This window comes from Rana temporaria, chromosome 1 (genome assembly GCF_905171775.1).
Source record: "Rana temporaria chromosome 1, aRanTem1.1, whole genome shotgun sequence".
Lineage (NCBI taxonomy): Eukaryota > Metazoa > Chordata > Amphibia > Anura > Ranidae > Rana > Rana temporaria.
Window position 1 is genome coordinate 148,445,197 of NC_053489.1, and position 24,984 is coordinate 148,470,180.

At 49.6% G+C, this 24,984-nt stretch overlaps 1 protein-coding gene across 2 annotated transcripts in view; it reads left to right on the plus strand.

The window, feature by feature from the left end:
* Window positions 1-317: 317 nt before the first annotated feature.
* Window positions 318-24,984, plus strand: part of HSD17B4 (hydroxysteroid 17-beta dehydrogenase 4) — a 427,477-nt gene continuing 402,810 nt past the window's right edge. The window contains exons 1-2 of one of the 2 annotated variants that reach the window (XM_040344026.1): window positions 318-465; window positions 17,012-17,065. In XM_040344026.1, the coding sequence (XP_040199960.1) occupies window positions 405-465; window positions 17,012-17,065 (115 nt within the window). In that variant the 5' untranslated portion in view covers window positions 318-404. Of the gene's footprint in view, window positions 466-12,034; window positions 12,058-17,011; window positions 17,066-24,984 lie in introns of those variants that run through there. The other variant, XM_040344036.1, reaches the window with a different exon arrangement.

Below are 24,984 nucleotides of genomic sequence, written 5' to 3' on the forward strand. Positions count from 1 at the left end.
AATTGTATATGCTTTTTTTTATTATTTGCTATTATTTCCCCATTAAGGTGGAGTTATCCTTTAACTATTTGGAACCCAGCTGATTTTTTCCTGGAGTTGTAGGCTGACCTGTGATCACACTCTCCTCAGGTGACACCGCCTCCTGCACACAACAAGCTCCTCCTTCGATCACTGATCGCCAATCAGCTGACTTGTAAACTGATACTACAGAGCAGGAAAGGGTTAAAGAGCCGCTTCCCAATCACACAGTGCCATCCCTCCACCAATCAGTTATCGCCGCTGCAGAGAGGCATCCAACCAGCATCAGAATCGGTGTTTGCAGCCCCGCCCATGTTTTAGAGCGAGGCTTGATCCGCAGTTCTGCAAGTCGCTCTGTGTCGTCCGGTTGTCACCTGCGAGCAGAGATGGGATCCAATAATCTGAGGTTTGATGGACGGGTGGTGCTGGTCACTGGAGCCGGGGGAGGTGAGACACCATTGTCATCTGTACTAGTGTTACAAGACAGAAACTGGGGCATGGCTCTACTCCACTGTGCGGGGGGAGCTCTGCACAACTTACACTGTACTCAGGGTCATCACAGCCCAGGGCAGGGAGTGGGGGACCCCCAGGCAGGGCATGTAGTGGGGGACCCCTGGCAGGGCATGGAGTGGGGGACCCCCTGGCAGGGCATGGAGTGGGGGACCCCGGGCAGGGAGTCGGGACCCCAGCCCAGGGCAGGCAGTGGGGACCCCAGGCAGGGAGTGGGGGACACCAGGCAGGGCAGGCAGTGGGGACCCCAGGGCAGGCAGGGGGGACACCATGCAGGGCAGGGAGTGGTGACCCCCAGGCAGGGCAGGGAGTGGGGGACCCCAGGCAGGGCAGGGAGTGGGGGACCCCAGGCAGGGCAGGCAGTGGGGACCCCAGGGCAGGCAGGGGGGACACCATGCAGGGCAGGGAGTGGGTGACCCCCAGGCGGGTAAGGGAGTGGGTGACCCCCAGGCGGGTAAGGGAGTGGGTGACCCCCAGGCGGGTAAGGGAGTGGGTGACCCCCAGGCAGGGAGTGGGTGACCCCCAGGCAGGGCAGGGAGTGGGTGACCCCCAGGCAGGGCAGGGAGTGGGTGACCCCCAGGCAGGGCAGGGAGTGGGTGACCCCCAGGCAGGGCAGGGAGTGGGTGACCCCCAGGCAGGGCAGGGAGTGGGTGACACCAGGCAGGGCAGGGAGTGGGGGACCCCAGGGCAGGGAGTGGGGGACACCATGCAGGGCAAGGAGTGGGGGACACCATGCAGGGCAGGGAGTGGGGGACCCCAGGCAGGGCAGGCAGTGGGGACCCCAGGGCAGGGAGTGGTGACCCCCAGGCGGGGCAGGGAGTGGTGACCCCCAGGCTGGGCAGGCAGTGGGGACCCCAGGGCAGGCAGGGGGGACACCATGCAGGGCAGGGAGTGGTGGACCCCAGGCGGGGCAGGGAGTGGTGACCGATATGTCTGGAAATCAGGAATGTGGGGTCATGCAGCACTGACCGCAGTCATCACCGGTGATCTTTGCACTCCAGTCAGCAAATGCACAGCCAGGTGATCTCTTACATATGGATTCTTCCTAATACCTCAGAAGAGAAATGAAGAGACCTGTTCCCTGTCATTCCTCATTCACACTGTAGTGGGATCTGCTGTATATACTGTGTGTGGTATTACAGATGTGAGTACAGCAGCTCTCTGTTATATACAATATCTCACAAAAGAGAGTACACCCCTCACATTTGTGTAAATATTTTATTATATCTTTTCATGTGACAACACTGAAGAAATGACACTTTGCTGCAATGTAAAGTAGTGAGTGTACATCTTGTATAACAGTGTAAATTTACTGTCCCCTCAAAATAACTCAACACAATAGAGCTGCACAATTAATCGTAAAAAAAAATCATGATTTCGATTCAACCCCCTGAGGATCTCCAGTGCAGAGTTGGCCGATTCTTTCATATAATAAGTGGAGAGAATTTATCTGCTCACTCAGCTGTCAAAAAAAAGTCAGGACAGTCTGCCAAGTTTTTTTTTCAACAACATGAAACTTTGGGCTGGATTCAGGTAGATTTGCGCTTTATTTACGGAGGCGCAGGGCAACGTTTTTGCCCTGCGCCCCGCAAATTTACTGCGCTGCCCTTGATTCACGGAGCAGTAGCTCCGTAAATTGCGTGGGCGCGCTGGCAAAATGCCCGGCGTAAGCGCGTGCAATTTAAATGATCCCGTAGGGGGCGGGAATCATTTAAATTAGGTGCGTTCCCGCGCCGATCGTAGAGCGCATGCTCCGTCGGGAAACTTTCCCGACGTGCATTGCGGCAAATAACGTCGCAAGGACGTCATTTGCTTCAAAGTGAACGTGAATGGCGTCCAGCGGCATTCACGAATCACTTGCGCAAACGACGTAAATTTGAAATTTCGTGGCGCGGGAACGACGGGTATACGTAACCGCTGTACGGAAACGACGCAAACTGCGTACAGAGGGCTCGCGTAACGTTGTGAATCGGCGTTAGTATGCAATTTGCATACTATACGCTGAGCACAACGGGAACGCCACCTAGCGGCCATCGCAAGAATGCAGCCTAAGATATGCGGGCATAAGAGCCTTATGCCGCGCATGTCTTGGGCTGTAGTTGGCGTAACGAGGTTCCTGAATCGGGAGCATTCGTTACGCCGGGGCAAGTAAGCAATTGCGCTGTGTAACTATGGTTACACAGGCGCAATTGCTTCTTGAATCCAGCCCACTGTTTCTAACTTCCTTCTTAGAGCAAACTTCTGTGTGTAAATGCAGGAAATGTAACCACTTAGGGCCCTTTCACACGTACGGACCGTATGTCCGCATTTTCATCTGTCCGTTTGCGGATGAAAACGGGACATACAATCCCTACATACAATCCCATACAATCCCTATGTGATTACGGGTGTCAGCGGATGAACATCCGCTGACACCCGTAATTTGTCCGCCTCCGCAAAGATCCGCATTTGCAGACGGAAGAAATCCTATTTTTCTTCCGTCTGCCGGATCGGATAAACACGGACATACGGTCCGTGTTCATCCGATCCCCCATAGGGGAGAGCGGAGGAAAGACAGGGCGGTCCCTGCACAGTGTGCGTGGACCGCCCTGTCAGCTGCCAGCTCAGCGGGGATTTTACGGAGGATCCCCGCTGAGCTTTGCGGACACACGGAGCGGATCATTACTGATCCGCTCCGTGTGAAAGGGCCCTTAAAGACTAAATCTTTTTCTGACGTTTGTTTCTTAAAGCGGATCTCCACTCTAAAGTGGAGTCCCGCTGATCGGCACCCTCCCCCCCTCCGGTGTCACATTTGACACCTTTCAGGGGGGAGGGGGGTGCAGATACCTGTCTACAGACAGGTATCTGCACCCACTTCCGGCCCTACGATACGGGCAAAGGACGGGTTTTTTCCTTACCTTCCTTCCGTCCCCCGTTGTATGCTGGGAACACTCGGCTCCCAGCACACAGCGGGAGCCAATCGGCGGGCGCAGCGCGACTCGCGCATGCGCCGTAGGGAACCGGGCAGTGAAGCCGGAGCGCTTCACTTCCTGGTTCCCTCACCGTGGATGGAGGGGGGAGCAGCAGGGTGACGAGCGATCGGCTCGTCATCTGCTGCGATCACCGCTGGACTCCAGGACAGGTAAGTGTCCTTATATTAAAAGTCAGCAGCTGCAGTATTTGTAGCTGCTGGCTTTTAATATATTTTTTTAGTGGCACATCCGCTTTAAGGTAAAATCAATATTTTTTGCTAGAAAATTACTTGGAACCCCCAAACATATTATATTAGCAGAGACCCTAGGGAATAAAATGGCAATTGCTGCAATATTTTATGACACACTGTATTTGCCCAGTGATCTTTCAAATGCATTTTTTGGGGGAAAAAATACACTTCAATGAATAATGGGGGAAACAAAAGTAAAGTTAGCCCAATTTATTTATTTTTTTAATATGAGAGATGATGTTGCGCTGCGAGAATCGTGATCTATCCTCCAAGCCAAAAAATTGTGATTCTCATTTTAGCCAGAATCGTGCAGCTGTACAACACACAGCCATTATTGTCTAAACTGCTGGCAACAAAAATGAGTACTGTACACCCCTAAGTTAAAATGTCCAAATTGCGCCCAAAGTGTCAATATTTTGTGTGTTCACCATTATTTTCCAGCACTGCCTTAACCCTCTATGGGCATGGAGTTCACCAGAGCTTCACAGGTTGCCACAGGAGTCCTCTTCCTCTCCTCCATGGCGACATGACATGGCTGGTGGATGTTAGAGACTTTGCGCTCTTCCACATTCTGTTTGAGGATGCCCCACAGATGCTCAGTAGGGTTTAGGTCTGGAGACATGCTTGACCAGTTCATCACCTTTACCCTCAGCTTCTTAAGTAAGGCAGTGGTTGTATTCGAGATGTTTTATTTTGGGTCATTATCATGTTGGAATGCTGCCCTGCGGCCCAGTCTCTGAAGGGAGCGGATCATTCTCTGCTTCAGTATGTCACAGTACATGTTAGGGCTCTTTCACACGGAGCGGACCGTTTCTGGGTCCGCTCCGTGTGTCTCCGTCGGCTCAGCGGGGATCCCCGCTGAGCTGTCGGTGGATAGGGCGGTCCGGGCACACAGTGCAGGGACCGCCCTGTCTCAGCTCCGCTCTGCCCTATGGGGAACCTGATGCAGACGGACCGTCTGTCTGTCTGCATAAGTTCCGCTCCGCCGCACGGAAGAAAGATAGGGTTTTCTTCCGTCCGAAAACCGGATCCCGACGGACGCTAGCGGATGCTCCATCCGCTAATAGACGCGATCCCATAGGGATGTATTACAAGTCCGTTAACGGACTTGTAATACACGGACGAGCGGAGCGGACGTCTGAAAGGGGCCTTAGTCTGGTTCCCTCAATGAACTGTGGCTCCCCAGAGCAGCACCACTCATGCATAGGGGTGTAACGGATCGTCACCGATCCGTGATCCGAACGGGCCACCCCGTTCGGATCGGCACACCCCGCGATCCGCGGAGCGCTCCGGAGCCTAGGCCTAGGAAAGTCCCCGGCTTCGGCCTAGCTCCGGAGCGATCTTGCTCCACCCAGTCTGCTTGCCAGAGCCCAGCGTGACACGCCTCCCCGCCTCCCCGGGGAGGCGTGTCACGCTGTGCACTGGGCTCTGGCAAGCCGACATGGAGAGGGAATAGTAGCAGAGAAGCACTAGTGTGAGAGGAGGAGGAGGGGGGGGGGGAGAGCACATTTCACGGGTGGATTAAAGAGGAAGCAGGTGAGGCTGTTTGGGACGTGTGTGTGTGTGTGTGCGTGCGTGCGTGCGTGCGTGCGTACATACATACATACATACATACATACATACATACATACATACATACATACATACATACATACATACATACATACATACATACATACATACATACATACATACATACATACCACACACATTTTTTTTTTTTTTGCACTGATCCGAAAATGATCCGATCCGTGACTCCTGATCCGAGGATCGATCCGATCCGTGAGTTTTTTGATCCGTTACACCCCTACTCATGCAGCCACAGACCATGACACTCCCACCACCATGCTTGACTCTTGGCAAGACACGCTTGTCTTTGTACTCCTCACCTGGTTGCCGCCACACACACTTGACACCATGTGAACCAAATAAGTTGATCTTGGTCTCAAACCACAGGACATGGCTCCAGTAATCCCTGTACTTAGTCTGCTTGTCTTCAGCAAACTGTTTACAGGCTTTCTAGTGCATCATCTTTAGAGGCTTCCTTCTGGGATGACACCTGTACAGACCAATTTGATGCAGGGTGTGACATATGGTCTGAGCACTGACAGGCTGACCCCCACACCCCTTTAACCTCTGCAACAATGCTGGCAGCACTCCTACATCTATTTCCCAAAGACAACCTCTGGATATGACGCTGAGCACGTGCACTCAACTTCTTTGGTCCTCCATGGCGAGGCCTGTTCTGAGTGGAACCTGTCCTGTTAAATCGCTGTATTGTCTTGGCCACCGTGCTGCAGCTCAGTTTCAGGGTCTTGGCAATCTTATTATAGCCTAGGCCATCTTTATGTAGAGCAACAATTCTATTTTTCAGATCCTCAGAGTTCTTTGCGATGAGGTGCCATTTTGAACTTCCAGTGACCAGTATGAGAGGGTGAGAGCGATAACACCAAATTTAACACACCTGCTCCCAATTCATACCCGAGACATTGTAACACTAACGAGTCACATGACACTGGGAGGGAAAATGGCTAATTGGGACCAATTTGGAAATTTTCACTTAGGGGTGTACTCCCTTTTGTTGCCAGCGGTTTAGACATTAATGGCTGTGTGAGTTATTTTAAGGGCGCAGCAAATGTACACTGTTATACAAGCTGTACACTCACTACTATACATTGTAGCAAAGTGTAATTTCTTCAGTGTTGTCACATGAAAATATATAATAAAATATTTACATAAATGTGAGGGGTGTACTCACTTTTGCAGATGCTGTATACTCCTATCCCCTGCACACAGCTGCCTTGTGAGAACATTCTTGCTGTGTAATTGCCATGTGCTCATGTAGGACTGATTGATACACAAGCACTTTTTGGCTTGCAACATACATTAGTTCCTGGGACTTGCGCTTGGCTGCAATTAAGCAAGACTGCTGAACTAAATAGTACCTGAATACTGGAACACACAAATCCTATAAAAATATTAGTAGTGCACAAAAAAAAGGTGTGTGCATGTTAAAAAAAAAAAAAAAAAACGCATGATACTCATTGATCTCCTGCAATAACAAATATCCACTGCTGCGTGATAAAACAAACCTTAAAGTGCAAATAATTTACCCGGTAAGAGCGTCGGCGGGAGGTGGGGGATGTCCCCTCCCACTCTTCCGGAATGATAACCGAGCGGCTTTTAGCCTCATCGGTTGTTATCCCTGGAAAGCCAACCACCCGCCCTAAAAAACATTACTGGGATGATGCCTGCAGCTGCAAGCATCATCCCGGTATAATCCCCTCCCTAAAGCCAAGGTCGCATATGTGTATGCTCGGTGCTAAGGGGTTAAATAAAGTGCATCTGTGTCGCATGCACCATACATTGCGGGTGTATTCCTGCACTCGGGATACACAGCTGCATACAGGCGACCATAGTAATGACTGCTTGTATGCGCGTCCTCACCACTACTTGTATAAATCTGAGCATGTATAAGACCTTATTTACACTTGTGTTTGGGGGCTCTAATAAAGCACGGCTGAGTCTCTCTATTGGAGATTGTCAGGGGGGTTGAATTGAGATCACGATTTTTTAAAGCGGAGTTCCGGCCACAATTTCACTTTTTAAAGCGGGGGTTCACCCTTCTAGCATAAAATTAGGCATAGTAGCGCGAGCTACAGTATGCCTGTCTTAATTTTTTTATCCCCGTACTCACTGTGTAATCGTACATAGAAGATTCCGACTGCCCACGGGGAATGGGCGTTCCAATCCAGACGGAAGGTGATTGACGGCCGGCTCTGGCACGTCACGCTTCTCCGGAAATAGCCGAAATAGGCTTGGCTCTTCACGGCGCCTGCGCATAGTCTGTGAAAAGCCGAGACCTACTCCGGCTGTCTTCAGGGAGCGTGACTTGCCAGAGCCGGCCGTCAATCACCCTCCCTCTTGAAAGGAACGCCCATTCCCCGCGGGCAGTCGGAATCTTCTATGTACGATTACACAGTGAGTACGGGGATAAAAAAATGAAGACAGGCATACTGTAGCTCGCGCTACTATGCCTAATTTTATGCTAAAAAGTTGTTCTGCAGGGTGAAACACTGCTTTAAATATAAATACCCCTGTAATACACAAGCTTAATGTATTCTAGTAAAGTTAGTCTGTAAACTAATGTCCGTTTTGTTAGGTTGTTAGAGCATTTAGACACTTTATAAAATAGAAATTGACCGGGGCCATCTTAAGTGTGGGCATCATGAAGCCAGACTGTATGACTTCCTGGATTTCAGCCTTGCAGATCTCGCACATGCTCAGTGCTGCACAAGCAGTGTAATAGGTTTCAGATCAGGTTTCAGCACCTGTGCTGTCCAAGTCACATGATTCTTCGAGACTGGGGAGTGCACAGACTCCTGGAAAGTTACACCCACTACATTCCCAGGAGTCTGTGCGGTGTAGGTTAGGAAGCATTAAGCACCTAGGTGCAGGAAGAGGGAAGATTAACTATTCTGCCTAGCAACAACACTTTGAAGGCATCTAAAACATTTTTTTTTTTCTTAAAGGACTAATGACATTTTTTTAAAACTACTGATGTAATGTTATATTTATGGGTGGAACTCCACTTTAACGATTAATTGTGCAGCTCTGTGCCATATGCAGATTCACACATGTAGCGCTGTAAACCCATGCTATTTGTTACTATGACTGGCTGTATGCAGCAGCTGTGTATGCTGGCGCAGTTTGTTGTATGCCAAAAGGTGGCGGTGTGCATGGGCCTGTAAACACGTGTTACTGTGTACACTCTGGGGTTACAAACGGCTAGAAGAATGGAAGTAGAATTTTAGAGATGTGGACATTTTGCATGTAAATGGAAGCGCTTTATTACGTCTGCATATTTTATGTAAGATATTTATCCCAGCAGGATCCTGCATAGATATCGCTATTATATTACACTCCTTTGCATTAAGCCTGTATTTGATTTAATAATAATAATGGTGATTCTGCTCTCACTTTGACCACTTTCATATCGGGTACTTTCACCCCCTTCTTGCCCTGGCCAGCATCCAGCACTATTTCATTTTGAATGTCAATTGCGCGGTCATGCATCCCTGTACCCAAACAAAAATTTTATAATAATTTTTTTTTCTTTGAGAAAGATGGAGCTTTATTTTGGTGGCATTTACCTGCTTACCGACCAGCTACCATCATTATACTGCCACAGGCCGGCTTGATCCCGCAAATCGCCGTAGCTGTATGTTGGTCCCTTTAACAGCTATAGCAGGCGCCCGCCCGCTGCACAGCCGGGGAGCTGATGCGCATGGCCGACGTCCGCCGGCCACCTGCTATCTCTCCACAGAGAGCCAGAATGGGGGATCGTCAATATAAACCAGGGATCCTCAAACTACGGCCCTCCAGCTGTTGAACTACACATCCCATGAGGCATTGTAACACACTGACATTCATGGGAATTGTAGTTCCTGAACAACTGGGGGGCCGTAGTTTGCAGACCCCTGATATAAACAAACAAATCCCCATTCTGTCATGGGAGTACTGAGTGATCGTCTGTTCCTAGTGATTAGGAACAGTGATCTCTCTGTACTCCCAGTCAGTCCAGCAGATGGCTTGCAGTTGTCGTTGAACTTGTAGAGCGCTGGTGAATGCCCTCCTAGTTCATTGATTCTTCCTGCCCTCCAGTAACTGCCCAACAGAAGGTACAGACGGACAGCTGTACTGAAAGCCTGCAGGAGCCTGACATTGCACCCGCAAACTGCTGAAAGTAGAGAGGAGAGGCTGATATCCTAATCTACTTTGTCCAATCGGAGAACTCCTAGTATTCATTCAATAGAATACAGCACATATTTTGAATGGCGGAGATGCTGGGTAAGCGATTTCCTGTGTTCAGTGTATCAAATGGGAAGTTTCTCCATTTGATACACATTTTGATTTCCTGGAAGCACTTTTATATGACACAGACTACTTTGGTGATTTTTGAGACTCCGCTGCAGCCCTCTGGATATGACCCATCATCGATCACAGGTAACCAAGCTGGCCCATTGTTGGGTTTTATACAAAGATGTCCTCAGTACTGCAAGTTCTTCTCAGGGGGCTTTACCATGGCACCCTTTATTTACAATGTATTGATGCAGAGAGCAGCGCTGATGTCCTCAATGGGTCAGTGTTTTCTCCAGACGACCTCTGCCAATATTGGCTCCTATAGTGACCTAGGTGTTGGCAAAAGAAACCATTGAATGCAGCAGGGGACCAGGTGGTCAGCACTTCGGAAGTGTCTGGTTTCAGAGGAAATTTGAGTAGAGGATTTCACTTTAGTAAAGCAGCGTTTGGTGGCATGGGCAGCAGGAGTAGTAAGAATTTACTTTGCATGTAAATGTGTTTAAATAACAGTCACTTTAACCACTTCAGCCCCGGACCATTTCGCTGGCCACTTTTTGCGATTCGGCACTGCATCGCTTTAACTGAGAATTGCGCGGTTGTGCGACGTGGCTCCCAAACAAAGTTGACGTCCGTTTTTTTTTGTTTGTTTTTTCACAAATATTTTTTTATTTTTTTGGTGGTATTTGATAACCTTCTTTTTTTTTTTTTTTGCGCTATAAACAAAAAAAGAGCGACAATTTTGAAAAAAAACAATATTCTTTTACTTTTTGCTATAATAAATATCCTCAAAAAATATATATATAAAAAAGTTTTCCTCGGTTTAGGCCGATACGTATTCTTCTACATATTTTTGGTAAAAAAAAAATCACAATAAGCGTTTGATCGGTTTGCGCAAAAGTTATAGCGTCTACAAAATAGGGGATAATCTTATGGCATTTTTATTAATACATTTTTTTTTTTACTAGTTATGGCGATCGGCTCTTTTTTTGTGACTGCGACATTATGGCGGACATGTCGGACACCTTTGACACATTTTTGGGACCATTGTCATTTTTACAGCGATGTGTCATATAAAAATGCACTGATTACTGTGAAAATGGCAGTGAAGGGGTTAACCACTAGGTGGCGCTGTAGGGGTTAAGTGTTCCTCTAACTGTAGGGGGGGTGGGCTGTGTGTGACAAGACAGTGATCACCGCTTCCGATTACAGGAAGCAGTGATCACTGTCATTGTCACTAGGCAGAGCGGGGAGATGCTTGCAGGGCCGATCCTAGGGTCACAGGTGCCTGGGTGCAGAAATTTCTGGCGCCCCCACATGGGCATCGTCATTTTACTAACTCCTCCCCTTTACAAATGTTTCTATGGCAATGACTCAACCACAGAGATGCTCCCCCCAACAAAGTCTTCATTAACCTGGGATCCTTACATGATCTCTTAACAATAATTAAAATACAGGAAGAGAAGCAAAGTACTTTATTGGGACCTGGAGAAGGGCCTCTGTGGTGGACACAGAGAGGGCTTCTGTTAGAGGGTCTGTTAGATGTTTGGCGCCCCCACCTCTGCAGGTGCCTGGGTGCTATTCACCCTGCCTAGGATCGGCCCTGGATGCTTGTTTACATAAGCATCTCCCAGCTCTATCTCTCCGTGAGACGATCACGGGTTATCTCTGCGACGATCAAGTCTGAGGGACCAGCGGTCAGACTCAGGAGAAGACGGCAGGGTTGCGAGCGCGCCGCCGCCATCTTAAAGGGGACGTACCTATGCCTGTCCCTGCCATTCTACCGACGTAAATATATAGGCGGCGGTCCTTAAGTGGTTAAAGGCTAAGTTCACCTTTTGTATAAAAAAACTAAAATAAAAATGCATTTTTATTTTTGCAGGTAAAAAACATGCAGTTATTTTTATACACCGTGGATCGCGAGTGCAATGTTGGGCTCCTGCAGACACTTTCTACAGCTCTTTGCTGTTCCTCCATATGGGCTGCCAGTTACTAAGCTGCAGAAAGTGTCAATGAATTGAGGGTTCTGATCATCACGCTCATAGTCCATTGGGAACTACAAGTCTGTCTGCTATGATGGAAGATGGGACTTGTAGTTTCTTCATTCACAGATCGCTATGAATGAATGAAGCAGCTGTGCTGTTTTTAAATGTGACATTGACTGCAGGGTAGAGGAACCCCCGTTCTCTGTTATGGGGTGGCTCAGGGAGTGAGGGGGGCTAGTGCTTTGCAGTATGTTACCCTAAATATGGGTGCAACTTGTCGCTAAATGTGAATCTATCCACAATTCAATCTTACTTCTAACTTCAGAGTAAAATTTAAGCTACAATTGCTAGTTAGCCTTTTATTCTTTGGAGCACTAGTGCAGAAAGAGCAAAGGGTGTTTCTCCAAGATTTCCGCTTTCTTTCATCTGCAGCGAATATCTCACTGGAAACCATGATTTTACGGATGGGAAGGCTTCCAGCAGGTTTTCCAATCTTTTTATATTCGTGTGTGATATAAGCATTGTTTTGGTTGTAGCATGTGTGTGTTTGCAAAGACGTAGGGTGTCTTGTTGGCATTTAGCGGGTATCTGATTGCCTCAGGTAACTTGACTGTTCTGTTGGTGGCAAATGATATAAGATCACAGTACTGCTTATGGGTTATGTGTATGAAATTGAAATGGCAATTGTTATTTTGATTTAGGTTGTGGACTTAGAACTCGTATACATATATGGACTTTTATTCCATGTACTTGTCCTGGGCCTGAAATGTAAATGGCATCAGTCATCAAGGAAAGAGCTTGTAGATATTTAGCAGTTTACCAGTTAAGTCTAGCTGAAAGTGGGCAGACAGTGACTTGAAAAAGTATTCATACCCCTTGAAATTTTCCAAATTTTGTCATGCAACCAAAAACTTAAATGTATATTATTGTAATTGTATGCGATAGACCAGGGTTGCCCAACCTTTTGAAGAGTGAGGGTCACTTAAGCGACTTGGTAACCGGTTGCGGCCACAATGAGCAGAGCGGGTGGATGGAATGTCCGTGTCTGCTCTGCATATGCAGAACGGACAAGGACATAGCCCACTATACTTTTTAGCAGATCTGATTGGAGATAAGTCGGTTTATGTCTGCCACTACTTAGAGGTGAACTTGGTGCACTTTCAGAAAGCTCACCAAACTCGCAGATAATAACAGAAGTCTATGGCTCGCAGGTAAACTGCTCTGCACCTGCGGATCAGTTTGAAAGCAGCACAGTAACCACTGCAGAACAGATATGTCCATATATACATTGTGATTTTAGTAATAAACTGACCTTTAATAACAGTATTTAATTCAATTCCATCCCAGAGCAGGAGATCGCGGGCCACATCAGAGGGCTCCGCAGGCCACTGGTTGGCCACCCCTGTTATAGACCAATGCAAAGTGGCACATAATTGTAAAGTGTAAGGAAAAGTATAAATAGTTTTCAATCTTTCAGATTGGATGGAGAGCTTCTGTGAACTGCAATTTTCAAATCTTGCCACAGATTCTCACACATGAATATGCTTTGATCTAAACCATTCTATTGTAGCTCTGACTGTATGTTTAGGGTCATTGTCCTGCTGGAAAGTGAACCTCTGTCCCAGTCTTTTGCAAACTCCACAGGTTTTCTTCTAAGATTTCCCTGTATTTGGCTCCACCCATCTTCCCTGTTTCAAGGTGGGGGTGGTGTGTTCGGGGTGATGTGCAGTGTTGGTTTTCCGCCACACCTGGCGTTTTGCTTTTAGGCCAAAAAGTACAATTTTGGTCTCATCTGACCAGAGCACCTTCTTCCACATGTTTGCTGTGTCCGATTTCTTATGATTTTCTTTCAACAATGGCTTTCTTTTTTGCCACTCTTCTAAAAAGGCCAGATTTGTGGAGTGCACGACTAATAGTTGTCCTGTGGGCAGATTCTCCCACCGGAGCTGTGGATCTCTGCAGCTCCTCCAGAGTTATCATGGGCCTCTTGGCGTCTTCTCTGATTAATGCTCTCCTTGCCTGGCTTGTCAGTTTAGGTGGACGGACATTTCTTGGTAGGCTTGCAGTTGTACCATACTCTTTCCATTTTCGGATGATGGATTGAACAGTGCTCCATGAGATGTTCAAAGCTTGGGATATATTTTTATAACCTAATCCTGCTTTAAACTTCTTCAACTTTTAAAAAAAAATGAAAACCATTTATCATTCGCAATTATGTGCCACGTTTGTGTTGGTCTAGCACATAAATTCCCAATTAAATACATTTACGTGTTTGGTTGCAACATGACAAAAGGTGTACAATTTCAAAGGGTATGAATACTTTTTCAAGGGACTGGTAGATGCCTAAGAATGATCAGCAATTTTTTTTATTTTTTTTGCTAGTTATTGAACCAATTATCAGGTACTGCTTTGATCTTGCCTCTGGTCATATAAAGTTATTCCCAATACTTTTCACAATCGTGTGTGGATATGTGTATAGTGAATGTAACGTTTTCCAGATTTTCACAACAGGTGAATTATTCCCTGTAATTTTAAGTCCATGATACAGGAAGATTTACCTGCAGTGAATGGTTGCTAAATGTCAGTTGCTGCTTTATAAATATACCTCTTGTGCTTTGTTATTTTGCTGATTGCTGGCAGATAAGCATGGTATTGTGTCGAGTAATCGGTTCTTGTGCTTCCTCTGTCATACCTGTTTCCTGCTTTTGTTTGGTGATGGGCCTGGAATGAGGTAAAAGGGTGATCTAGAGCCAGAACCTAAGGCATCTGGTCACTGTATTCTTACCAGGGTGTTCTGCCACAGAACCTGCATACATCCAATCATCTATAAAGAAGAGTCAGAGCACTGAGAAAGATAGTGGTAAAAAATGTCCCCCCCCCCCCCAAAAAAAAAGTGCCAGTTGGATACAAAAGGATTAATGGATTGATGTAAAAGATACATAGCATGTAGAACACGTAAAATGAAAGAGAGAAAAGAGAACTCCCCTTCAAACCAGTAGCGCGTATGATATCGTTCATCTCTTGTCAAAGTACCCATGTGACATTCATACTGGAGTGTCCATGTGGCCTCCAGTACATAGAGATAACTACTAGACAGTTGAGTAAACGCATCAGCAAACATATTAATAAGATCAACAATTTCAAACCTAGCGAAGCAAAACACTTTAAAGAGTATTGCAACAAAAATGCAGGAGAATTGGTAATCTATGGGATAGATAAAGTGGAAGGACACTGGAGAGATCAGGATAAAAGAAAACAAGTCTCACAGAATGAAATTAAATGCATATACAGGGAGTGCAGAATTATTAGGCAAATGAGTATTTGGACCACATCATCCTCTTTATGCATGTTGTCTTACTCCAAGCTGTATAGGCTCGAAAGCCTACTACCAATTAAGCATATTAGGTGATGTGCATCTCTGTAATGAGAAGGGGTGTGGTCTAATGACATCAACACCCTATATCGGGTGTGCATAATTATTAGGCAACTTCCTTTCCTTTGGCAAAATGGGTCAAAAGAAGGACTTGACAGGCTCAGAAAAGTCAAAAATAGTGAGATATCTTGCAGAGGGATGCAGCACTCTTAAAATTGCAAAGCTTCTGAAGCGTGATCATCGAACAATCAAGCGTTTCATTCAAAATAGTCAACAGGGTCGCAAGAACCTTTTAGAAAAACCAAGGCGCAAAATAACTGCCCATGAACTGAGAAAAGTCAAGCGTGCAGCTGCCAAGATGCCACTTGCCACCAGTTTGGCCATATTTCAGAGCTGCAACATCACTGGAGTGCCCAAAAGCACAAGGTGTGCAATACTCGGAGACATGGCCAAGGTAAGAAAGGCTGAAAGACGACCACCACTGAACAAGACACACGCTGAAACGTCAAGACTGGGCCAAGAAATATCTCAAGACTGATTTTTCTAAGGTTTTATGGACTGATGAAATGAGAGTGAGTCTTGATGGGCCAGATGGATGGGCCCGTGGCTGGATTGGTAAAGGGCAGAGAGCTCCAGTCCGACTCAGACGCCAGCAAGGTGGAGGTGGAGTACTGGTTTGGGCTGGCATCATCAAAGATGAGCTTGTGGGGCCTTTTCGGGTTGAGGATGGAGTCAAACTCAACTCCCAGTCCTACTGCCAGTTTCTGGAAGACACCTTCTTCAAGCAGTGGTACAGGAAGAAGTCTGCATCCTTCAAGAAAAACATGATTTTCATGCAGGACAATGCTCCATCACACGCGTCGAAGTACTCCACAGCGTGGCTGGCAAGAAAGGGTATAAAAGAAGAAAAACTAATGACATGGCCTCCTTGTTCACCTGATCTGAACCCCATTGAGAACCTGTGGTCGTCATCAAATGTGAGATTTACAAGGAGGGAAAACAGTACACCTCTCTGAACAGTGTCTGGGAGGCTGCGGTTGATGCTGCACACAATGTTGATGGTGAACAGATCAAAACACTGACAGAATCCATGGATGGCAGGCTTGCAAAGAAAGGTGGCTATATTGGTCACTGATTTGTTTTTGTTTTGTTTTTGAATGTCAGAAATGTATATTTGTGAATGTTGAGATGTTATATTGGTTTCACTGGTAAAAATAAATAATTGAAATGGGTATTTATTTGTTTTTTGTTAAGTTGCCTAATAATTATGCACAGTAATAGTCACCTGCACACACAGATATCCCCCTAAAATAGCTAAAACTAAAAACAAACTAAAAACTACTTCCAAAAATATTCAGCTTTGATATTAATGAGTTTTTTGGGTTCATTGAGAACATGGTTGTTCAATAATAAAATTAATCCTCAAATACAACTTGCCTAATAATTCTGCACTCCCTGTACACCCTTGACACATTGACCCTGTTTGGACTAAATATCGATATAAATTCATCCTCACGTTAACCCGAAAGTGACGTTTGCACCTGGAGGTAAGGTCAGACATTGAAAATCAGACTCGCACGGTGAGAGCGGAGCTGGTTCCTTAAAGAGTGAATGCTGTATATATTTCCTACCGATAAATGGTTTAATACTATGATCGTGTTCTTTTCTTCTCTGACGTTTGGGGCATGAGGAAAGTGTCGGACTGGAGGTGGTTCTGGATGATTTAATGACCCACTAGAAATTAAGGGGTCATGAAAATCTGGTTTAAAGTTGAAGAATCTTGCAGGGTGTGGCGCACAGAGCATAATAATTTATTTTTTTGATAAAGAAGAATCTGGAGTTGATAGAGGCGTGAAAGAAGCATTAGCACTGAGCACCTTACTCATTGCTTGAAGCACGGACACTTTAATACAAATATTGATGATTGTTATTTAAATTGCATTTATGATTTTGGGTAATTAAATAAGCTGTGCGAGTAGATAGCGATATATGTGTGTGTCAAGTTAACGACATTAATCATGTAGACTTTCATTTTTTATTCCAATTCAATGTGTTGTATTTCAGGATTGGGAAAAGCGTATGCCCTGGCCTTTGCAGAAAGAGGAGCTTCTGTTGTCGGTACGTTTATTACACTTTTTTTCTTTTTCAGCTGCTAAATGTGACCTTTGATTTATCAAGACAAACAACTGTTTCAAAGTTCAAAACTGATGTAGCTTTTTGATTGTAACCTAAGATTGCAGCATGGATCATTCAAAGAGCATAGGGCATTGCTGGCTGAAATGCTTTTTATTAACAGTAGAAGGTAAATACTGATCAGCTTGTGTATTGACTATGACCGAACCCCATCCCATAGAGCCCAGGAGCCACAGGGAACATCTTGTGGTGTTGTGTTTATATAAAGTATGTCTTACTAAAAAGGTATTTTAATAAAATTTAAAGGGACGGTCTATTAAAGATGTCTATGGATGGAATTGTCTATTGGTGTTTTTACAATAGGATCAAATCAATTGAAATAAAAGTGTTTGTCATCCAGCTTAATTTTTCATAATGCTATGTGGTAAGTTTGAGAGTCCCTACCTGAGAAGCACTGATACTGTCCAAATTTTGCCATCCCACAACACTGCACAGGTTTTAAGGATTTTTTTTTTTTTTTTTCCAAAATGTGTTTATTGACTCTTCAGCAGTAACAATTTACAAGACACATGGCACAATGATGTTCGTACATACGTAAAGTGGGTGCCTGCGGGCGCAGCCGCTAACCCTTACACTGGTAGAACATAGGTAAGCATCATATAGCGGCAGTCCATCAGTCGTATGTGGCAGCCATCGTGTGGAGCCTCGGCCAGCAGTCCCATATGCTTGTGCGTGTGTATGTATTACGGCTGGTGGCGTTGATGCGCCGAATGCGAGAACAACGTGGAGTAACCTAAGCCTTGGGTAGGGCTTCCAGGGAGAGAACGTGTAATGATCCCTCTAACTAGCCCTAGGGCTTATCGAGGGTGGTGGTGGAAAGCCGGCCACAGGTGATAACCTACATGTAGGGTGAGTTTCTAGGCTTATCTCCCTAACCTTAACTCACTTCTGGTGGCCGGGTCTGTCCGCCTAGAGACGTCCCTGCGAACAGGAGAGGGCGTGAGTATGTTTAACCAAAAAGATAGAAAAAAAGAGATAAAAAGGTAAGGGGGAGGGGATTGGGGCGGTGGGGGAGGGAGCAGACAATGGGGGAAGGGGTGTGGACTGGAGGTGAAGTGCAGCCCGCCACAGCTCGGCGGGGGAGGAGGAGGGCAAATTTCAGGGTCAGAGTCGTCAGGGTCAGGCCGTCCTGTAGTCTGCTGTCGTAGTGAAGTGTTTCCAACAAGCCCATGTCTCGTTGAACCTCGTAGGGTTGTCATTGGCTTGATGGATAAGGTCTTCCATCTCCATTGTTCTTTGGATACGTTGGAACCAGTCGACTAGCGAGGGTGGTTGTGGGGATAGCCACCTAATTGGGATGCACATCCTCGCCGCGTTCACCATGTGCATGGCCAGTGATCGGTTGTAGCCCCTCGGGAGCGTCTGGGCATGGTGGAGAAGATATTGCGCAGGCGTAAACTCTAGTGTGTCTGTTGTTATGCGTGCAATGTAGTTGTGGACCTCCATCCAGTATGAGGTGAGTGATGGGCATGTCCACCATATGTGGAGGAAAGAGCCCGTCTCCCGGTGGCATCTCCAGCAGATTTCGGGGAGCGTAGGATCAATTTTGTGTAATTTGAGCGGAGTCTTGTACCACCGGGAGAGGAGCTTGTACGCGTTCTCCTGAGTTTGGACGTTAGCCGAGCCCTTGTGGGCCCGTCTGTATACCGCTTCCCATTCCACCTCCGTGAGATCAAGAGCGATATCCCTCTCCCACTGTTGGTTAGCCCAGTGTATTTTGGACGAGTGCGTGGAAAACAGTAAGCCGTAGATTATAGAGATAAGGTGTCTTTGTGATCCCTTACTGGCGCATAGGTTCTCGAAGGGGGAGCAGGGTCTGGACCATTGGAGGCTCGGGGCCGTCCTGTCTAGGAAGTGTCTGATTTGTATGTATGTCCAGAAAGGGAACTCGTCTTTGTCAGTCTTGGCTGCCAGTTCTGCTTGGAGCATGAGTCTACCTGAGGTAAAGAATTGGCCCGCCTGTACCGACCCATGAGGCCATCTGTCTGCCAGAAAGGCTGGGTGCATGCCCGGGGGGAAGTCAGGGTTCAGTCTGAGGGGGGTCAGTGGGCCGCATTGGTCCGACAGCTTGTATTTGGTGCAAGCTTCCCGGAAGGCCCGCAGCGATGGAAGTATGAGGGGGTGGTCCCTGCAGGCCGGGGGGGTGTTGCTTCGTGAGACCCATGGCAGGTGCGTCAGTGGGAGGGAAGAGAACGATTGTTCCAGCCCCACCCACTGTTTGTGTGTCCCATTGGTGGCCCAGTCCACTATTCTGGTGAGGCTGCAGGCCAGGTAGTATTTGTGAAGGTCCGGGAGGCCTAGGCCACCTAGTGGTTTGGGGACCGTGAGCCGGGCATAACTCAGGCGGGGGTGGGTGCCTCGCCATACAAAGGTCGTGCAAGCCGCCCTAAAGGATGAAAAGAACGCCGGGGGGAGCTTGATGGGGATCGCTTGCATGGCGTACAGTATCCGGGGGAGGATATTCATCTTGATCACCGCCACCCTACCGAACCAAGACAGGTGTTTCGAGGACCATCCCCTCAAGTCCTTCACTACCGTTTGGAGCAGCGCCAGATGGTTGAGGGCGTATAGGTTCGAGAGGGAGGCGGGGAGCTGTATCCCTAAATACGTGATGGCTCTGGCGCTCCATTTAAAGGGGAAGTTTACCTGGCACAGGTCGCACAGGGTTTGGGGCAGGGAGACGTTCAGAGCGCGTGATTTAGAGATGTTGATTTGCAAATTCGAGAGGAATTTAAATTCTCTAAGATCCTTCAGGAGGTTGGGGATAGTCGTGAGGGGGTCTCTTAGAAATAGGAGGATGTCATCCGCGAACGCGGCGAGTTTGTAGGTCCGGTCTTTTATGTCAATCCCTTTGATCGTCGGGTTCGCCCTGAGTCGTCGTAGGAAGGGTTCTAGAGTGAGAACGAAAATCAGGGGGGAGAGGGGGCATCCCTGACGGGTCCCGTTCGAGATGGAGAAGGCGTCCGACAGGTGGCCGTTCACGCTGACCCTCGCCGTGGGGCCCGCGTAGAGCATAGTTATATAGTTCAGCATGAGCGGCGGGAGATTGGTGGCTTCGAGGGTCGCACGCATAAAGTCCCATGCCACTCTGTCGAACGCCTTCTCCGCGTCGAGTGAGAGGAAAAACCCCGGGGACCCGGTGGAGGTGAGCCAGTGGTGTATATTTAGAGCCGTGACGGTATTGTCCCGTGCCTCCCGGCCGGGGACAAAGCCTGCCTGGTCTAGGTCTATGAGTTTGGGCAGATAAGGGAGGAGCCTGTTCGCAATCGTCTTAGCGAACCACTTAAGGTCCACGTTGAGGAGCGAAATGGGTCTGTAGTTGGTCACTACGGTCAGGTCCTTGTCTGGCTTGGGAATGACTACTATGTGGGCGGACAATAAGTCTCGGGGAGGGGTTTGGGTGTTGGCGAAGGAGGCGAAAGCCGAAACGAAAAAAGGTGTGAGGACTTCGGCGTAGGCCTTGTAGTACCCAGCGGTCAACCCATCTGGGCCCGGGCTTTTGCCCGCTTTCAGTTGTTTGAGGGCTAGGCCCACCTCATCACCGTTTAGGGGCCTGTCTAGTTCCGTCCTAGCCTCCTCCGTCAACTTGGTAGGGCTGTATTGGCGTAAAAAGTCGGCAATTAGGTCTTGTCGTGTGTTGATACCGTTCTGCGCAGTCGGGGAGGGTAGATTATACAAGCTGGAATAGTACTTTACGAATAGCTTAGCGATGTCTGGGGAGGACTGCACTTTTCGGCCTTGGTCGTCTGTCAGGGAGTGGACGGTCGCCTTGGCTCTTTTGGATTGCAGGGCTTTCGCCAGCATTTTGCCGGCCTTGTCACCGTGTTCGTAGAAGGATTTCTTAGCTAGGGCGTAGCTACGTTTAATCTTCCTACCTATAACCTCCAGGAGTTCGGCCCTGGCCTGGTTCAGTTCCTGCAGTGTCGCGAGAGCTAGCGAGTGTTTGTGGGCGGACTCCAAGCGCGCGATCCTCTCTAACAAAGTGTTGTAGTGTTTGCGTCGTTCCCTATTGCGTTTGGCGGCTGCGGCTATCAGGAGGCCCCGGACCACACATTTGTGTGCCTCCCAGTTTACGATCGGGGACGTGTCGTCTGGGTTGTTTTCCCGGAAGTACGCTATGAGAGCTTCCTTCAGCTCCTTAGCTACTGTCGGGTCCGTGAGTAGTGACGGATCTAGCCTCCACACCTTCGCTCGAGGGTGGCAGGGGGGAAGGGTCAGTGTCGCTGATACCGGGTGGTGGTCCGAGAGGAACATGGGCTCTATGTCCGCAGCAGTCAGCTTGTGTAGATCTTCCTGGCTAACCAGTAGGTAGTCGAGTCGGGAGTAGCGGTTGTGTGGGGCCGAGTAGAATGTGTAGTCTCTGCCCGTGGGGTTTAAAGCTCGCCATGTATCGTGGAGGAGATGGTCCTGGAGGATCGTTTTAATCCTCCTCAGAGCTGCGTACGGGGTTGATGATGTGCCCGTGGACGTGTCCAGTGCTGGGTTGAGGGGCACATTGAAGTCACCCCCCAATATCAGCATTCCTGACTGAAAGGGCGTCAGTACCTCTGATACGGATCGAAAGAAAGGGACCTGGCGCGTATTGGGTGCATATATGTTGGCGAGTGTGACGGTTCGGTTCAGGTATGAACCCTTCAAGAACAGGTACCTACCCTCCGGGTCAGCCAGCGACTCTGACACTGTAAAAGGGCATTTTCTAGCTACCAGTATGGAGACCCCCTTCGTCTTAGCATGGGAGTTTGTGGCGTGGTGGACAAGCGGGAAATGGAAATTGTGCAGTTTGGGTGTGGCACCTGATTTAAAGTGCGTTTCCTGCACAAACACCACGTCTGCCCGGGCTCGGTGCATGGCCAGGAGGAGTTGGGCACGTTTCTCTGGGAGGTTCAGTCCCTGCGCGTTCACCGAAATCACTTTCAGTGTGGGGCTAGTGGTCTCTGTCGTCAGGTCTGTCATTGTGATCGTCTCTACAGGCGTACAGTAGCTCGGGGGGTGGCTGGGAACTTTTGAGCTGTGGCGGGGTGAAGGTAGGCTTCGGGTGGGGGTTTCCCGGAGGCAGCCCTAGGGTCCGAGACTAGACAGGAGTGAGGGCAGAGCCGCTGTCGGGGCAATTACCCGACTGGATCCCGAAATTGGATGGGGATGGGGGGGGGGGGAGGGAGGGTCCTCGCGAGAGAGGGGGGGTGTTCGTGGGGAAGGGGAGGGGTCTGGAGTGGATACCAAAAAAAAAAAAACCCTCCTCCAACGGGAGGGGGTGAGAAAACCGATTAGATGGGGGGATCTGTGTCCCACCACCTGCCTACCGTGAAACACACAATCGGTATGTTGCGGCCGCACGGGGCACCTACACCTAGGGGTAGGTCCAGGCACCACCGCGCGGTACCGTCCGGGGGTTGGCCGAGTTCCAGCCAGAAAACGTCCGCCGAGGGTGAACAAAAATTACTAGTAACTCCCAAGTAGAACCTGAGCCCATGTTGCCACCCCAGAGCGGTCAACCCTGCGTTGTCGCAAGGGGTGAGATCCCAGGGGCACCTAGCTGAGGATGAGTGCGGTGGCACGGTTGAACCATGGGCCTATTTCGTTGCCATAGGGGGTTTGCAATTAGTGATATCGTACGTTCTCGGGTCCCTGCATCATGGCCCGCCGCAAAGCGTGTCGTCCCCCGCCCCCCCCCCCCCCGGCCGCGCCGCCCCCCAATCGCCGGAGCCGACCCGCCCGCGGGGGGACGGCGAGAGAGAGACCCCCCCCCCCCCCCCCGCCCCCGGCGAAACCTCCCGGTCCCAAGACCCCGTTAAACGTCCACTAATATGTGTGTATGTCCAGTAGCCGGGCAGCAGTCTGCTCGCGTTGAGTCTAGATGGAGTACCGGATAGCGGGAGTATTGGACAACAAGAGCATACTTAACCAATGTCCGGGTTGCGATCAGTGATGTCCGCTCCAGCATCTGGTGTTGTAGAGGTGGGACAGTCTGCGGGGGTATTCTGCGTGTGAGGCGGAACGGGGGAGCGGGGGCCCGCCGGTGCCGAGAGGTCCGGATGAAGGAGCGCTCGGGTCTTGTGTCGTTTGCCTGCCCGCGGCCCCTCGAGAGTGACACAGTCTGCTATGTAGGGGGAGTTTCCCCGGACGGGGACATCGTTCCGACTCACCGAGGGTCTTGCGCAGTGTAGCTGTATGCCTCACACTGGGAGCGGGGGTAGATGGAGAATGGCCCAGTCGGCAACATCGGTCCAGGCGACGAGAGGCGATCCGGCACGGGCATCCAGGGCTGGGGCTCCTGTGTTGAGGCCTCGGGTCCATCGGAAGCTATGTCTCCCCGGATGTGGCGCGGTCAGGGCGCGCCGGAAGAGGACGGGGCACATTCCGGAGGACCGGCGGCGAAGGCGGGCGCAGGGCATCATGGGGGATGTAGTGCGGAGGCCGGCCACGTCACAGGGATTCCATAGAGCTGCAGGGGGAGACTAGTTCGTGATGTCACACTTCGAAGGCGTGGAGGCCGCTGGTGTAATTTGCTGGGCGTGGCGACAGTCAGAGCGGGAAGCCGCGTAGTCTAGCAGCCTCTATGAGGTACTGGGAGTTCAGGCACAGTCTCCATAGGCAAAGTTTAACAGTTAGTAAACACCCAACGTGGCACCTTAACACGCCAACAACATAGTGGGTAACAGTTTCTGAGTGCAGGTGTCTGGGCGATCAACGGTCTCTTCGGGCTCTTCGTGACCCTGGCGAGGACAGTGGATCTCGGTCCCTCCTGGGCACCGGAGCTGCAGTCGAGTTGCGGGAGCCGGAGTGAGATCTTCTTCTACGGTGTCCCGTCGGTTGCGTTTCCATGCTGTCTGCCTGAGGTCCATTCCAGCGGCCCACTGAACGGCGGTATATGGCATACCATTCAGGGACCGCGACGGGCTGTATACCCAGGGTTTCAAAAAAGTGCGGGAGGTCCTCAGGAACCTTCAGCTGTACGGTGCGGCCCTGGTAGGAGGCCGAGAGACAGAAAGGGAACTTCCACTTGTATGGTATGTTTTCCGCCCGCAGGACCTCCAGCAGGGGCCTGAGGTCCCTGCGGTGTTTCAAGGTGATCCCCGAGAGGTCCTGGAACAATTGGATCGGGGCTCCTCCGTGCTGCAGGCGCTGTCCCCTGGCCCGCCTCAGGATCTCCTCCTTCACGCCGTAGTCCGTGAGGCAGCATATAATGTCTCTGGGGGGGTCCGTGTCTCTGCCTCTAGGGCGCAGTGCCCTATGGATCCTCTCCATGGTGATCTGCGTGTCTGGTGGTCTCTGGAGGATTGAGTTAAAGAGGCTTGTCACTTCGGGCCGGATCCGGTCGCTCTCCACCGTCTCCGGGAGGCCCCGCACGCGCAGATTGTGGCGTCTTCCCCTGTTCTCGAGGTCCTCCAGATGGCGGTTGACCTCTCGTAGTTGTAGTGTGTGGTCATCTATTTTCCTCGTTGAGCGCTGGTGGACTAGGTCGTGGTCCTCCAGGGTGGTCTCCACTGCTTGCACTCTCCCGTCCAGCGCTCTAAATTCCAGGCGCAGGTCGGCGATGGCCGCCGCGAGCGCCTCTTTGATGTCCGTCGCCACCGCCCTCAGATCCGTGATGGTGATCGTTTGTGACGCCAGTACTGGGGTCGGTGCGGGGTCCGGTCCTCCAAGAGCTCCCGGGGGGGTAGCGTGCGGGGTCGCTGAGAGGACGATCTCTGGCCCCTGAGATGAGGTCTGTGAACGGCTTCCTCGCGTTCCCTGGCGGGAAGCCGCCATGTTCCCGCGGCCGGTCCGGAACATCTCCGGGATATTGTGCTCAGGAGGCTCCCCGTGTTCCCGGGGGGAACGGGAGCGGGAGGCGGAGGACTGCC